Source organism: Rhinichthys klamathensis, unplaced genomic scaffold, assembly GCF_029890125.1.
Source record: "Rhinichthys klamathensis goyatoka isolate OS25496 unplaced genomic scaffold, OSU_Roscu_1.1 h1tg000527l_1, whole genome shotgun sequence".
Lineage (NCBI taxonomy): Eukaryota > Metazoa > Chordata > Actinopteri > Cypriniformes > Leuciscidae > Rhinichthys > Rhinichthys klamathensis.
This window is the reverse complement of record NW_026607004.1, coordinates 674,042-689,792: the sequence shown is the minus strand read 5'-3', so window position 1 is coordinate 689,792 and position 15,751 is coordinate 674,042. Positions and strand designations below refer to the sequence as shown.

The 15,751-nt window shown below is 42.9% G+C and overlaps 1 protein-coding gene across 4 annotated transcripts in view; it reads right to left on the bottom strand.

Moving 5' to 3' along the window:
* The window catches only part of slc8a2b (solute carrier family 8 member 2b), a 125,702-nt gene that overhangs the window by 3,793 nt on the left and 106,158 nt on the right, over positions 1–15,751 (bottom strand). For 3 of the 4 annotated variants that reach the window (XM_056238603.1, XM_056238606.1, XM_056238605.1), the window contains exons 7-10: positions 14,754–15,130; positions 6,370–6,473; positions 2,414–2,431; positions 1,216–1,340 (exon numbers count right to left, since the gene is read on the bottom strand). In XM_056238603.1, the coding sequence (XP_056094578.1) occupies positions 1,216–1,340; positions 2,414–2,431; positions 6,370–6,473; positions 14,754–15,130 (624 nt within the window). The remainder of the gene's footprint in view (positions 1–1,215; positions 1,341–2,413; positions 2,432–6,369; positions 6,474–14,753; positions 15,131–15,751) is intronic. The other variant, XM_056238607.1, reaches the window with a different exon arrangement.

Here is a 15,751-nt window from a genome sequence, read left to right as displayed (position 1 = left end):
CACACACATATATATATATATATATATGTGTGTGTGTGTGTGTGTGTGTGTGTGTGTGTGTGTGTATGAATGAAAGAAAGAAGGAAAAAAGAAAGAAAGAACAGATCTGGACCACTGAAGTGCTGGCAATGAATTTCTTGATATTACTATCATGACAACCTAATGAACCTGACAACTGTTCGTTTAGCACCACTGATCTGATAAATAACACTGAAAAAAAGATATGAGTGTAATATTCATATCATGAGAATTTAATCAACCCATCAAATTTTGCTGTCATCAACAAGCATGAACAGAGCCGAAAAAAATCTTTTCACTCCAGGTAATCATTAAGTTGGAGCTTCAAATAATTTCTTTTTGTAAATAGTCATAAACAGTTAGAATTTAAAATTGTGCACTGCAAATATGAAGAAAAAAATCTAATCATCATGTCCAGGAATACATTGGGGATCTACTGGGAATCACAAGCTATGGGCTGGTATCAATGATGCATGTGCATTTTTCATACCGTATACCACATAACCTATATATAGACTGTACTGAACACTGTACATGAAGAACGGATTAGCATGCATGATTTCACCATGTGACCTTATGTCAAGTCTTTTTAGAGGTTGAAGAACAGATGGTGTAAGACTGAAAAATGCCATCATGATTTCTTTTAAATAAATTAAAAATGCTTTTAAAATAAAATTAAAATAATGTTTTCAGACGTGACACCTTACATTAATTAGAATCAAATTAAAATATTAAAATACAATAAAATATGGACTGACTGCTTTAAATGTTTTCAGATGGGATACCTTACAGTAAATTTATAGGACTTCTCACTAAAATAAAATAAAATAAAATAAAATAAAATAAAATAAAATAAAATAAAATAAAATAAAATAAAATAAAATAAAATAAAATAAAATAAAATAAAATAAAATAAAATAAAATAAAATAAAATAAAAAATAAAATATGGACCTACAATTTCCAATGTTTTTAGATGGGATGACTCCCTAATAAAATAATAATAATAATAATAAAGAAATATTGACCTACAATTTCCAATGTTTTTAGATCTGATGCTTTGCAGTAAATTCACAGGACTCCCCAATAAATAAAACAAAATAAAATAAAATAAAATAAAATAAAATAAAATAAAATAAAATAAAATAAAATAAAGAAAATATGGACTGACTTTTTTTCCATGTTTTCAGATGTAATACCTTAAATTCATAGGACTCCTCGATCACCACCTCCAGCCGGCTGTGCTCCCCCAGAACAGGTTTGCCCATCTCCGCTATCTTCCTGGCCTCCTCCTCCTCCGTGCTCAACTGTGCCTCCGGATCCTCTGAAAGAGACACGATAAAGAAAAAGAAACAGACAGAAGACAGAAAAGAATGAGATACAACAGGCAGGAAATGGAGGGCATACCCCTTCCCTGTCAATCAAAAACATAACAGCTCAACCAATCAATACGACACCACGTACAACGACACACACACAAACGAAACAACACGGTTTGAATTCAGGCTTTGAGAGATGTTCTGAATGCATGTGATTCCTCTGTGCCAGACTGTGGATTTACAAACTTTTAAGTCCACATTAAAAGCCATTTACAACCCATTTTACTTTCTTTCAGAGTGAAAAAGATTCAGAGAGTAAAAACTGGGATTGATTAGATTGTGAAAACTACCATTGAGATTTCTTTTTCACTTTCTGTCTAATGTTTTGAACTCCTCTCTTTCAGCGGTCCCTCTTTTCACACCATAATCGTGTCCCTCATGGTAGTGATGTAGTACTCGAGTCCGGTCTCGGTACTACATCATTACTAGACCGGTCTCGAGACCGATTTCTGCTTTCTCGGACTCGTCTCGGACTTGTTCCTTCAAAGACTCGGACTCGACCCTTCAAAGACTCGGTCTTGACTCGGACTCGGCATAGGCGGTCTCGTCCCCATCACTAGTTAAGACTGCTTCTCTAAACAATTCCCAATCTAGCTTAGTCTGTAGGCCTAACTGTTGATTATTAACTGGGGTGATATTAAATCATGAATATCAAAACTGATGTCGAGACAAAATCTCGACTCGGACTTGCTTCCTCAAACAAAATCTCGACTCGGACTTGCTTCCTCAAAGACTCGGTCTTGACTCGGACTCGACTGTATTTGAAAAACAACGGACTCGGTCTCGACTCGGACTCGACCCTTCAAAGACTCGGTCTTGACTCGGACTCGACTGTATTTGAAAACCAATGGACTCGGTCTCGACTCAGACTCGACCCTTCAAAGACTCGGTCTTGACTCGGACTCGGCATCACTACGTTCAGGGAAGCTTCTAGCCCTTTTTCTCTTCTGAGTGTGTAACATGAGGGTTAGTGTGGACACATGTCAGAGTTTGATCAGAGGTTGATCTGAAACCTTACCTTGGTTCAGCAGCAGGGCTGCGTGGTGTAAGGAGGGACAAGAGAGATGGAGTTAGTGCTGGAGATGAGTTTACTCCATTAATAAACACACACATACACACACAAACACACACAAACACACGCATCTACACACATCTCGGAACCGTGGTCCTGTTCCAAACCCTAGTGAGCTGCCTCTCTGAATACTAAGGGTGTATTCACACCTGTCTTGTTTGGTTCGAATGATTTGAACTCAAGTTCGTTTCCCTCCTTGGTGCGGATCTTTTGGGCAGGTGTGTATACAGCAATCGCACTCGGGTAAGGACCAAACAACCGTACCGAGACACAGCTGAAGAGGTGGTCTCGGTCCGGTTCCAAACAAACTCTGGTACAGTGCACATAAGAGCATACTCTCTCTGCCGGAACCGTCTTGCAACACCCTAATTACAACATCGTATACTATAGATGACTGTGGCAAGCAGGATGAGGCCGAAGGCCGTGAGAGAACGGTGGCGTGATTACTAACGAGCGTCACCTGTGCGACGCACCGGTCTCGTATCTCACGGAGGAGCGGAAGCATAGAGAGTGATGACAGTGAAGGACGAGAGAGAATGAGGGCTGGACTTATATGTTATGTGATGTTTTGTTTATGTGCTGACAGTCGTCCGTGAGGGGCTGCCGTTTTTACTTTCGTTTTGTGTTTGTTTTATTATTAAATTGTTTAAATGTTTGTCGGTTCCCGCCTCCTCCTTCCCATAACAACATACTTTGTTACAATGACATTGTATCATATGATGCTCATAAGTTTCTTCATTTTGGATTAGTAGCTGATAACACCAAATCAGTAAAAGAATAAAAATTGCACAACGAAAAATCTCCATGATTAGCCTGTTTTTGCACTTCCTGCTTGAGAATTTCTGTCCAATGAATGGATGACCTTAGCACACGTGTGGTTTTGTTTACACATTTTGGTTCACTTGCAAAAAGGGCAGTGCGAAAGTGATCCAAACCAAACAAAACAAATCAACATTGTATTTGGTCTGGACTAGCGGACTTTCCTGTTATGAATAAACCCTAAAACAGCATTCTAACCAAATGGCACCTCAAAAGAGATTGATTTGAAATAGCACTGCTCATATGATGCAAGCAACAAACAGTGCAAAGTCCCTTTTGTATTATATTGCGAGAGTAAACCCTCCGGTGCTACTGGCACTGCTCCGAGCGGGATTTCAATCGGCCGTTAACAAGGTCGCTAAAGACCACAGTATCTTGAGTCCAGGGGAGTGAGGTTTACACTCACAGCTCTTACCATTAAACTCACCCCCCTAAACCTCACTCCCATCTGGGTCACGGCACCAAATGTAATCCCTCCAGTCCAACTCGACCCGCTCCGAGCAGGATTTGAACCGGCGTCTCCGGCATGGGAGGTGGGCGTGCTAACAAGGACGCGGTCTCTAGCATCAGTCCCTAACGCGCCTCTTAAGGCCAGGGGAGTGAGGTTTACGCGAAATTTGGACAGCTCTTACTAGCTGGCCTCAGTTACACTCACCCCCAAAACCTCACTCTTATCCGGGTCACGGCAACAAATGAAATGCTCCGAGTGGGATTCGAACCAGAGTGTCAGGCATGGGAGGCAGGCGTGCTAACAAGGATGCTAGCTAGCCTTCGTTAAACGGGTCATTTTGACCCACAACAAAAAAAGTTGTTGTCATTGTATCATTTGCACGTCTTAATTTACACTTACACTTCCAGCACAAGAAGAGCCGAAAGAGAACTTAATTTGGTACTCGCATGCCGAAGCGCGCACACACAAAGATGCGAATTGATTCCGCATCTCCTTGAGCTTGAACGAACTCATATGCATAAAATATGTCAAAATACCTGTCTTGGCAAGTATTCTTGTAAACACAGTCGGGTGTGTCTTGAGTGAACGTAAACAGTTGAGAAATAAATCGGATCATTAAATTGGATCCGTGCATTAGGTCTTAAAGGGATACTCCACTTTTTTTGGAAATAGGCTCATTTTACAACTCCCCCAGAGTTAAACTGTTGAGTTTTACCGTTTTTGAATCCATTCAGCCGATCTCCGGTTCTGGCGGTACCACTTTTAGCATAGCTTAGCATACATCATTGAAGTGGACAAGACCATTAGCAGTTCTCAAACAAAAATCACCAAAGAGTTTCGATATTTTTCCTATTTAAAACTTGACTCTTCTGTAGTTACATCGTGCACTAAGACCGACGGAAAATGTAAAGTTGCGATTTTCTAGGCTGATATGGCTAGAAACTATACTCTCATTCCTGCGTAATAATCAAGAAACTTTACTGCCGTACCATGAGTGCAGCAGGCGTAATGATATGACGCAGCGCCTGAAAATAGTTCCGTTGTGTTGACGGAAGGTGGCCTATTTTCAAGCGCTGCATCATATCATTACGCCTGCTGCACTCATGGTACGGCAGTAAAGTTTCTTGATTATTACGCAGGAATGAGAGTATAGTTCCTAGCCATATCAGCCTAGAAAATCGCAACTTTACATTTTCCGTCGGTCTTAGTGCACGATGTAACTACAGAAGAGTCAAGTTTTAAATAGGAAAAATGTTGAAACTCTTTGGTGATTTTTGTTTGAGAACTGCTAATGGTCTTGTCCACTTCAATGATGTATGCTAAGCTATGCTAAAAGTGGTACCGCCAGAACCGGAGATCGGCTGAATGGATTCAAAAACGGTAAAACTCAACAGTTTAACTCTGAGGGAGTTGTAAAATGAGCCTATTTCCAAAAATAGTGGAGTATCCCTTTAAAGTGACAGCAGCCTATAAATACCTGCTGCTATCTATCATTAATGTTAATCAAACAACAAAACACATCTTTAACAAAGATTAATCTGTATTTAATTTATACAGTGAACACTGTGGTAGAAAATTTAAGCTGAATATTAAGAAAACCATGTTTTAACATTTGACCTTGTTTAACCTGCTAAATCTCTAAAACAATGTTCTAAGACATTCTGTGTTTTAGATGAATGTATGTGTGTCGAACCCCTGACTGTGTGTATAAATAACAAATATAGGAAATTAAACTAGACAGATGACTAGGTTAGAACTTGTGATCAATGAAGTAATCGTTAAAACAAATTCTTCTCTACCCAGTAACAGAAGAGACTGTAAATGAATAACCAAATTATCAAATTAATGTCACTATGCCATACCTCCCTATTCTATAAAAACTGTTGTTTCTGTGTTTTCGGTGGGATTCTCAATGGAAATTGTCTGAGATCCTCCGGCCTTGTTTATTCTTGGTGGAATCTCTGAGAAATGCTCGAGAACTCCTGGCTGTAATAAAGAGCATTTAAAGGACATTTACTGAAGTCTGTCTGTCATTTAAGCTGCGTAGCAAGAACAAGTAAGTTAGGGAACTCGGCCAGTGTCGACGGAAGACGTAGGAGCTAGAGTATAAAGGATATTCAGTGTCGATTGGGAGACGCTAGGTTAAGTGTCGATTTGGAGACGCCCCAGATATTTATTAAGTGTCGATGAGTAGACGCTTGGGTGTTGACTGGGCACCCCAGATCATTTTATTTATAAAGATAATTAGGTTCCAGGTACGTAGTTAGATTCAGGGAAAATCCATTACAACACTATAGTGTTATTTTACATTTAGGCCTAATTATAACATTTCTGTAGCTGAATACTACAGTTAATTTAATTGCAACTTTGTTATATTGTATTTTTTCTATGCTTGTAATTGGTGTATTTTGTTCTTTTTTGCAGATCCAAAAAATTATCCCATCCGTGACTCACAAACCGTAATATGATCCGAACTGTGAGTTTTGTAATCCGCAGAACCACTACTGTCGTGATAGGCAGCTCATTAGGGCTGGAGCGAAGCCAACTGTATCGAAAAACACTGTCAAATGAATGCCCAAAACCACTCTAAAACCAATAAAGCTACTCGTTGTTCTCGTAGTGCAAAACACACCTGAGATGCCCCTCTTCAGCCAGCGAGGTTCCTCAAGAACGATGAAGAAATTCTCACGTTTCTCGTACTCTTCATCATCAATGATCCTCACCTGAAAGGTCTGACTGCAGACATGCACACACACACACACACACACACACACACACACACACACACACACACACACACACACACACAGAGAAAAATATACACAAGTAATCAGAAATTCAGGTGGTGGCTTTGAAGTCTCACATCGATTACTGCGACAAGTGACAGAAAACTGAGACTAAAAAGGAAAATGGCAGAAAGCTAGAACTGCATAACGACACACACGGGCACACACACACACACACACACACGACACACCCTTATAAATACTTAATGCCATTCCTCAGGGGTCATGAACAGCAGCGCTCCACCCTGACATGAAATCACATTAAAAGAACTGATGAATGATCAACACACAAACACACACACACACACACACACACACAAGCACTCACACATGCACACAAACACACACACACACACACACACACACAAACAACATACCAATACACATATATTAGGCACAAAACCATGCTCACACAAATCATGGAAATATAAGCATTTAAATCACTTCAAAAGGCTGCATGTCAATATTTAATCACATTCACACACACACACACACACACATGCTGATGCTCCCATTATAAACCTCATTGCACAAAAAAGCTAAATCCACAATGCTGTTTGTAAGGACGCTACATTGTTGAGTAGGGTTGGATTTACCTCCAGCACTGACATGCACACAGGAAAATCGTAATGTTTAGTGCTCATCCATAATGTAGGACACTGTCAGGTTCATCCGGCATAGACAGAAAAGACTCCAGACAGACAGAAACGTTGCATCCGCTAACTGATCTCACTGGCTCACGCATACTGAGCTAGCTCACTATAGCTCATTCTCCAGGGATTTGAACAAGTCCCATCAACGTATATACTCTGTAATGTCTCAAATCATGTGTCTTGTTCAGGGGAGGAGTTCATCATCAGACACACCATTTGCATCTGCTGGATGATAAAACGGAAGAAAAAAAATAATATTGTAGGAGGAACCAGAGCTATATCCAGAGACAAGAGGATCACTGAGACAGTTAATACACCCTAGCAACTGCCTATCAACTCTCTAGTAACAACCCAGCACACTTTAGCAACTGTCTATCAACTCTCTAGTAACTGTCTATCAACTCTCTAGAAACAATCAGAACACCCTAGCAACTGCTTATAAACTTCCTACTCAGAATCCCATAGCAACTGCCTAGCAACTCTGGTAACCACTCAGAACACCCTAGCAACCAGGGTCCGAAATTAACTTTTTGACTCACCTGCCACGGGGACTGGTAGATGAAAAAATCCACCAGCCAAGCATATTTTTTACCGGCCAAAATAATAAACAGCCTTTTTGTGTCACATATACATTCATTTATATATAGGCTATATTTAAACATTTTTGTCATATTTCTGGTCTATTATTTCCATTTTTACTTTTATTTACTCACACATATTACACAATTTACACACATTAAAAGATAATATTTTTGTGGTGGTGCCTATGAAAATAGTTCTGTACAAATTAAATGTATTAATTGTATATTTAATAAAATATATGCAATAATAATATATTATAATTATTTAAAAAATATATTTAGTTTTACTCTGCCTATTTTTTTTTACTCCATTCACTCTGACTGATCCGATCAGTAACTGAAGGACTGGAAATATCATAGACAGTATAAGAAGTGGACAGAGCCATCTCATTGGAACTCAGTTGAGACAGTTGAAGCCCATTTTTAGCGATTTTTAAGCACTTCCGTTCCTGACGCGCAGACTCAAACCGACTCAAACTAAGCTTGATGACGTGAGCAACCTGTCTGACAGACGTTACTCCTCTAGTAGCTGTGCGTGAAAATTGCCAACGTTAATCTTGCAGAGACGGGGAACTTGAGCAAAGAGTTCTTTGGCGTGAGTGAGCAGGAGTAAGTATTCCGTTGCTTTTATGGACTCATTATCTATGGGCTTCTCCCTTGACGGGACGTCCCCCGATTGCCTGCGAGCTTCTCCTCCTGTCTGTACGGTAATTTCTGTACAGCGTGACAGAGAGTCGAGTGGTTATGACGCAATCGTTAGCCTATTTTTACAATATCTGTTTCTACGGGGCCATAGTGTAACATAGAAGGTAATGGAGCTCTGTATACATTGTCGTGTTTCTTTAGAAATAAATAATGGACAAATGGAGTCTTTAAACGCCTCAGATGTAAAGTTATTCGCTGTCAAAGTGACGCCAAAATGAATGGGAGTCAATGGGAATGCTAACGCAAGTGAAGTTCTGCTACAAGATGGCGGCACCCGGCCGGCTTCAACTTCCGGTCGATGGATTACCCCCTTGTAGTAGGGAGGTTAAGTGACTTTTGACTTCAAGTCATGATGCAAAGGTCCCCTTTGGTATGGAAGTACCTTAGGGCCATAGAAATAAATTTATCCTAAGACACAAGTGAGATCACATTTTGTATCTTATATACACACATTTTTTAAAAATGGCCGCCGACCATACTTGAGAGGCCCATATCTTTGCTTCTGTCATAGCTATAATGACAAATTTGGTATCAACGGGTACATTTTTGTGGTCAAGGAGTCCAATAAAATAGGTTCCAAGACTAAAAAACAATAATGTTGTCCTTAACATGACAATTGGAGGTGAAGTATGCAATTTTTTATTAAAAAACACATGCCAAACACACAGTCCATTCACAACTTAATAATTTCTTCGTTTAGGTCTGCTTCGCATGCGCCCTTTACAGCACTGGCTGAAGACGTGGGTCCTGCGTCGAGCATGGGCATCCGGTCGTTTACGTCTCAAGGTAACTCAGAACTGTGTCACAGCTCTGGAGCCCTGGAAGGCGGTCGACTGGTATCAGACAGGTGTAAACCTGGGAGTAATCTCTAAACTGATAGTGGTTTCGACAGACGCCTCCAATTCGGGCTGGGGCGCCCTCTATGAGGGCAGACCGACTTTTGGCCTGTGGTCAAGCCAAGAAAAGAGCTTGCACATAAACTGTCTAGAGATGAAGGCGGTCGAGAACGCCTTGCGGTTCTTCCTTCCCCTTCTAAAGGGCCACCATGTCCTTGTCCGCACGGACAACATGTCGGTGGTTTCCTACATAAATCGCCAGGGCAGTCTGAGATCACGGAACCTTCATGCACTGGCAGAACGCATCCTTGTATGGGTTCAGCACCCATCACTGGCCCAGCCCATCACTGGCCCAGCCCATCACTGGCGGCTGGGCTGCCCATCACTGGCCCAGCCGCCCTCTCTATGCTTTCCCTCTGATCATGCTGTTACCACAGGTAATCAAGCCTATAAGGGAGAACGGTTCCTGTGTACTTCTAGTAGCTCCGTTCTGGCCGAACCAAGTTTGGTTTCTGGAGCTGATGCAGCTTCAGAGCTTGCCTCCGTGGCCTGTCCCATTGAGGAGAGATCTCCTCTCACAGGCCGGGGGAACGATTTGGCACCCACGACCCGAGCTTTGGGCTCTGCATGTGTGGGCCATCAACGGGTACCCATCAGTCTCCCCGACGGAGTGTTAAACACGATTACGCAAGCTAGAGCGCCCTCTACTAGATGGCTTTATGGTTCCAAGTGGTCAGTGTTCTCAGGTTGGTGCTCAGCTCGCAACCTGGATCCACAAGATTGTGGGGTGTCGGAGGTTCTCTCCTTCCTACAGGAGCTCTTGGATAAGGGTAGATCCCCATCCATGCTCAAGGTATATGTGGCGGCTATTGCTGCGTTTGTCAAACATTCGCATGGCCAGTCACTGGGTAGGAACGACCTTGTAGTCCGCTTCCTCAGGGGAGCTAGAAGGATGAACCCTCCTCGCCCCCCCTCGGACCTTTCCTTGGTCCTGGAGGCCATGAAGGGTGCCCCTTTCGAACCTCTACAGTCTGTGGACCTTAAGTATCTCTCATTGAAAACCGCCTTTCTGGTGGCTATCGCCTCAGTCAAGCTGGTGGGTGACTTACACGCACTTTCTGTTAGTGCGTCGTGCCTTGAGTTTGGGCCTAATGACTCCAAGGTCATCCTCAAACCAAGACATGATTATGTCCCCAAAGTACTTGCCACTCCTTTCAGAGCACAAGTCTCTGTGGATCTGACAGCGAGTCTGACATTCTCTCGTCACAGGCGATTTTTGAGATTCACCTTCGAGGGCCAGGCATATCAATACACAGTCCTACCGTTCGGCCTGTCCCTGGCATCCTGTATATTATGATGTACATGGACGCGGCTCTCGCGCCCCTGAAACTTCAGGGAATGCCAGCTTTGAACTATTTGGACGATTGGCTGATTCTAGCTCGATCTCATTCAGAGCTCATAGAACACAGGACCATATTACTCGAACACCTCGAGAATCTTGGTCTCACAGTCAATTGGGCGAAGAGCCAGGAAATATCCTTTCTGGGCACAGAGCTGAACTCGCTGTCAATGACAGCGCGACTATCGCCAGAGCGCATACTGAACATTGCGGCACTATAGTCCCGCTCAAGAGATTTCAGAAGATGCTGGGCCTCATGGCCTCATCATCATCAGTACTCCAGCTGGGTCTGCTTCGCATGCGCCCACTGCAGTGGTGGCTGAAAGCACGAGTGCCGTCTCAAGCTTGGGCCTCCGATCTGTTTCGCCTCAGGGTCAATCAGAAATGCGTCGCAGCTCTGAAACCTTGGAAGGCGACCGACTGGTACTGGTACCACCGCCTCTTCAATCTGACATTCTCTCTTCGGATCTGACAGCGAGTCTGACGTGAATCTCCTTTGCCTGGTTAGGGCCCTTGGAACGTTCGGCTGCTTTCAGACGGTCAGGACAGCTATTTGTTTCGTTTGGTGGCCGATCTAAAGGTCTAGCTGCCTCGAAACATAGCCTTTCCAGGTGGAAAGTGGACGCTATCTCACTGGCTTATACATCTAAGAGCCTTCGTTGCCCTCTGGGCGTCAGAGCTCATTCCACTAGAGGCATGCCTCTTCATGGGCCTGGTCCAGTGGGATTTCCCTTCACGATATCTGTATGGCGGCAGGCTGGGCCTCTCTGTCTACATTTATAGGGTTCTATAACCTGGAAGTTCCCGCGCTCCAAGCTAGACTGTTGTCAGTTTAGTTTATCCGCTCAGTTCTGCCGGACTCGGTTCCGCGGACTGCAAAGTTTTCAGTTCAGGCAGGCTATTGCCTCCCCTGACTGTTATACCGTGTTAAGCACCCTCTATGCATTTAAGGTAACCACGTTTACCTTATATCATTCTTATTAAGCCCATTCCCAATGTCGGCTTTTTATATCCCCATATCATATGAACTCAGGGCGCTCGCCCTTGGGTCAGTGTTGTGGTAGATTTAGCATGCACGGCGTTTTAAATTGGATTCCCGTAGCGTAAGCTAGCTTACGCAACACGAGAGTACTCTCGTAAGAGAACGTCACGGTTACTAACGTAACCTCGGTTCTCTCTAGAAGAGGGAATGAGTGTTGCGTAACCCTGCCGTGCTTGTGCTACCATCTGGTTTCGCTTCAGTCGATGAAAACCAAGGAGCATCTTATCGAGCTCTGGCTTATATAGGCATAAGCCACGCCCATTCGCCCACTCATTGGTGCTTACGTCACGAGCAGTGCCTCGATAGGTTGCAGCAGTTGCCGCATAGCATCCAATAGGCGCGCGAGCTGCCTCGCCTAGGTCTGCTAGCTGCAGCAAGTGTGTTTTAAATTAATACAAATTATAAGGATAATTTTTGGCTTCAGTATTCTCGAGAAAAGAGGTTTTCCCTCTAAGGTTTTTTTTTCCATAGTCAACTAGCTAGCTATTTATTAGTTATCTAACATTAAAAAAAAAAAAATATTTAATGAGAAAGTCATACGAACCTCAAAGTGTTAACCTGTCACCTCTGACCTTCAACAGCTGTCACAGCTCCTGGTGCAGATGGGATGTGTTGTTGCAGGAACTGATATGCTATAGGCTACTCCTGACTGGTCGAAATCTCATGCTACTTAGGACAAATGTAATGTACAGAAGTAGCTGCACTGCTTAAATACAAAATTAAAGTTTTTGAACGAAAAGATAAGTAAAGTCACTCTGATGACAATTTTTATGTGAAATGTGCATATTTACCCCCAATTGTCATGGTATGGGGAAAATTATTATTTTTTTAAACTTGAAACCAATTTTATTGGATTCCTTGACCCCAAGAATGTACACTTTGACACCAAATTTGTCATTATAGCGATAACAGAAGCAAAGATATGGGCTCTAGAGTATTTTCGGCGCATTGGCGGCCATTTTTGAAAAAACATGTTTATTTCTGATACAAAGTGTGATCTCACTTGTGTCTTAGGATAAATTTATTTGTATGACCCTAAGGTACTTCCATACCAAAGGAGACCTTTGCATCATGACTTGAAGTCAAAGGCCTATTTTTTGGGCTTAACCTCCCTACTATTGGGAAATATCAGTTGTTTAACCATTCATTAAAATGAATCGGTTCAAAGGAGTCATTACTTCGCGAATCGGACGTGTCATTATCGGATGTGTTCGCGTTGTGTGATCCCGGCAGCTAGGACATCCCACAAGATTTGTGTCAATACAGAAAACATTTCATCACTGGATAGGTTTTTTCGTTTATTTAAAGTGTGGTTTATGTCACCTGAATGTGCGGAACGATTTTCAGAGAAGATAAGGTATTTTAGCACAATTCACACCCAGCAGTAATTCAGGAAAAAACATATCCGAATGCTCCACATGAAACTTTAGTCTCCTGACCTTCGTGTCGATTTATTTTGATTAATATGTGCCAGGGAGAGAGAGCAAGACAGCGCTTAGGAGACGGTGAATACTTTCGCCTGGCTCCGAAGAGAAAAAGTGCGCGCGCGACCGGGGCTCGCTCTCTCTCTGCTCGTTCTTCAGTTGCGCCCTGTCACACGCACTACTGTCGTCTACATTACTCACAGATCAAATAAGACTATGGCGGGATAAAAATTCGCTTTGGAGCAGGAGCATCGATAAGAGGACTCGTTAACGTTAACTCATTACATTACTATTTTGGTATGAACATTCACCCGCCAGTGGGGCGGATAGCCTTTTGAGATATACTCGCCAAACAGAAAATCTACCCGCATTTGGCGCTTGGCGGGTGTTAATTTCGGACCCTGCTAGCAACTCTCTAATAACCACTAATAACACAATAACAACTGCCTAGCAACACATTAGTAATCATCCAGAACACCTGGTGGAGTTGTGACGTAGTAACTCCACTGGGCGTCTCCACACGCGACGTCTTGGAGTGAAATAATGATCGGTGATCGGTGATAACTTTGATTAACTTCGGATAATAATAATTAACGTGTATATAATACTGTTGCCCCACCGGTATTGGGGGTGTAAGCTAGCGGGAGAGACAGAGCTCTCAGCAACGGGCAGGGGGAGGGTCGTCTCCGTGCCAACGGCTCCGCCCACAACGCAGAGGCGAATTGCTAATGAGCTACTGCCGCTCTGCTGAAGCGAAGTCCCAGAAAACGGCACAGGTTTTGTGATTTTGGCTAAAAATGGCATAATCATAATTTAAAGACCACTGGGAATGTTTAAAAATAGCGGAGTGGGACTTTAAGAGGTCCACCCTCTGCAGGACAGGTGAAGCTTAAAGGCTAGGCGTGGCTTGTAGGAGTGTGGCCTGCTGGGAGCACATGGTCTTTAGACCTTGCCTTCTGTTTGTTTGCCAGCAAAAGTTTTTTGATTTCATTAAGTTTGCATTACCTTTTCTCAGTTTACATCAGTTTAATTTTTTGTAATCAAGTTTAAAATAATAAACAACAAGAAAAGCATGTGCAACTTGGTGGACAATGGATTTTTAAGACAAAGGAAGCGTCTAACCCCTCAGCACAGCAGACCCAAGAAGTGTAACAGGACAATTTGATTAAGGATAGTCACTACAACCACTAAAACACCCTAGCAACTGTCTATAAACTTTCTAGTAGCCACTAAAATCACCAGGTAACCACCCAGCACACCTTGCAACTGTCTAGCAACACACTAGCAACCACTCAGAGCACATAAGCAACCACTCAGAATAATATCCTGGAAACTGCCAAGCAACTCCGTAATAATAACCACTAAAACACCATATCAACTGTCTATAAAATTTCTAGTAGCCGCTAAAATCACCAGGTAACCACCCAGAACACCCTAGCAACTCTCTAGTAACAACTCAGAACAACCTAGCAACTACATAGGCATGCCCTGGCAACCACCCAGAACACTCTTACATCGTGGAAGTGAGTTATGCACAGCCAAACACAGCTAAATCTGATTTCTTTTGTCTTTTCACAGAAGCACACTCACGTTGTCTGGTCGTTGGCGAATTCCAGCTCTCCGTGTGTGTCCTCGTAGTCGACCCCTCCCCCATGGGCCGTTCCGGGCTCCGTGTGGTACGGAATGATCACGGTTCCGCGGGCGCCAGAGTTCCGGACCACCGTCACCTCCATGGTGCCCACGCTCTCGCTCACTCGCACCAGGTGGTCTGTAAAAGTGAAGATCCCCGCGTGGTCGTCGTCCAGGATGGTGACCGTAGCCATCAGCGGCTCCACCAGCCGGGCCTTGGGACCCTGATCCGTGTCGTCACTCTCAAACATACCCTCCGCATCACCGATACGCAGATTCAGCAAACGCACAAAGAAATGTTCGTCTTCCTCAAAGATGTCATCGTCGATGATTCCCACCTAGAAAGAGACATACAGATGTCTATAAACTTTCAGTGAAGTGGTTTTACTTTACTTTTTCGTGGACAAGTACTTTAGTGACTTAACATTCATCACACATGGATTTGTAGGGCTCTGATTTTTCGGATCGATGCATCTGTCATTCTGAATCCTCTCTGTCTTTTTGGCAAAGAGACTGTCAATCATTGTCACTCACCAATGACAGACTCTACAGCCCTGTTGCCATGGATACACGGCCCTGTCCATCTCAGCAGAGTGGATGTTTGTCTCAAAGGAAGTGTACAACATGAAAGATTAAGAGGCTTTTAAAGTACAGAATAAAGCATTGTCCTTGAGACTCACCTGTTCATGAAAGATTCCTGTTAATGGATGTAAAAGAATCAGTACTAGACTAAACCTTTTGATCTATGACTTGCTCACACAAATACTGTTTTCATGATCAATCATTGGTATCACTTCCGATGTGATTGGCAGCACATATTTAGATACTTGAGACTATCACTAGTCGAGACCAGATCCCCCCTGCAGGTAGTTCAACTGATTCAAATTATGTTCAGATAAAAGTAACTGAATATTTAAACTGAATATTCAGATACTTGAGAGACCATCCCAACTGATTAA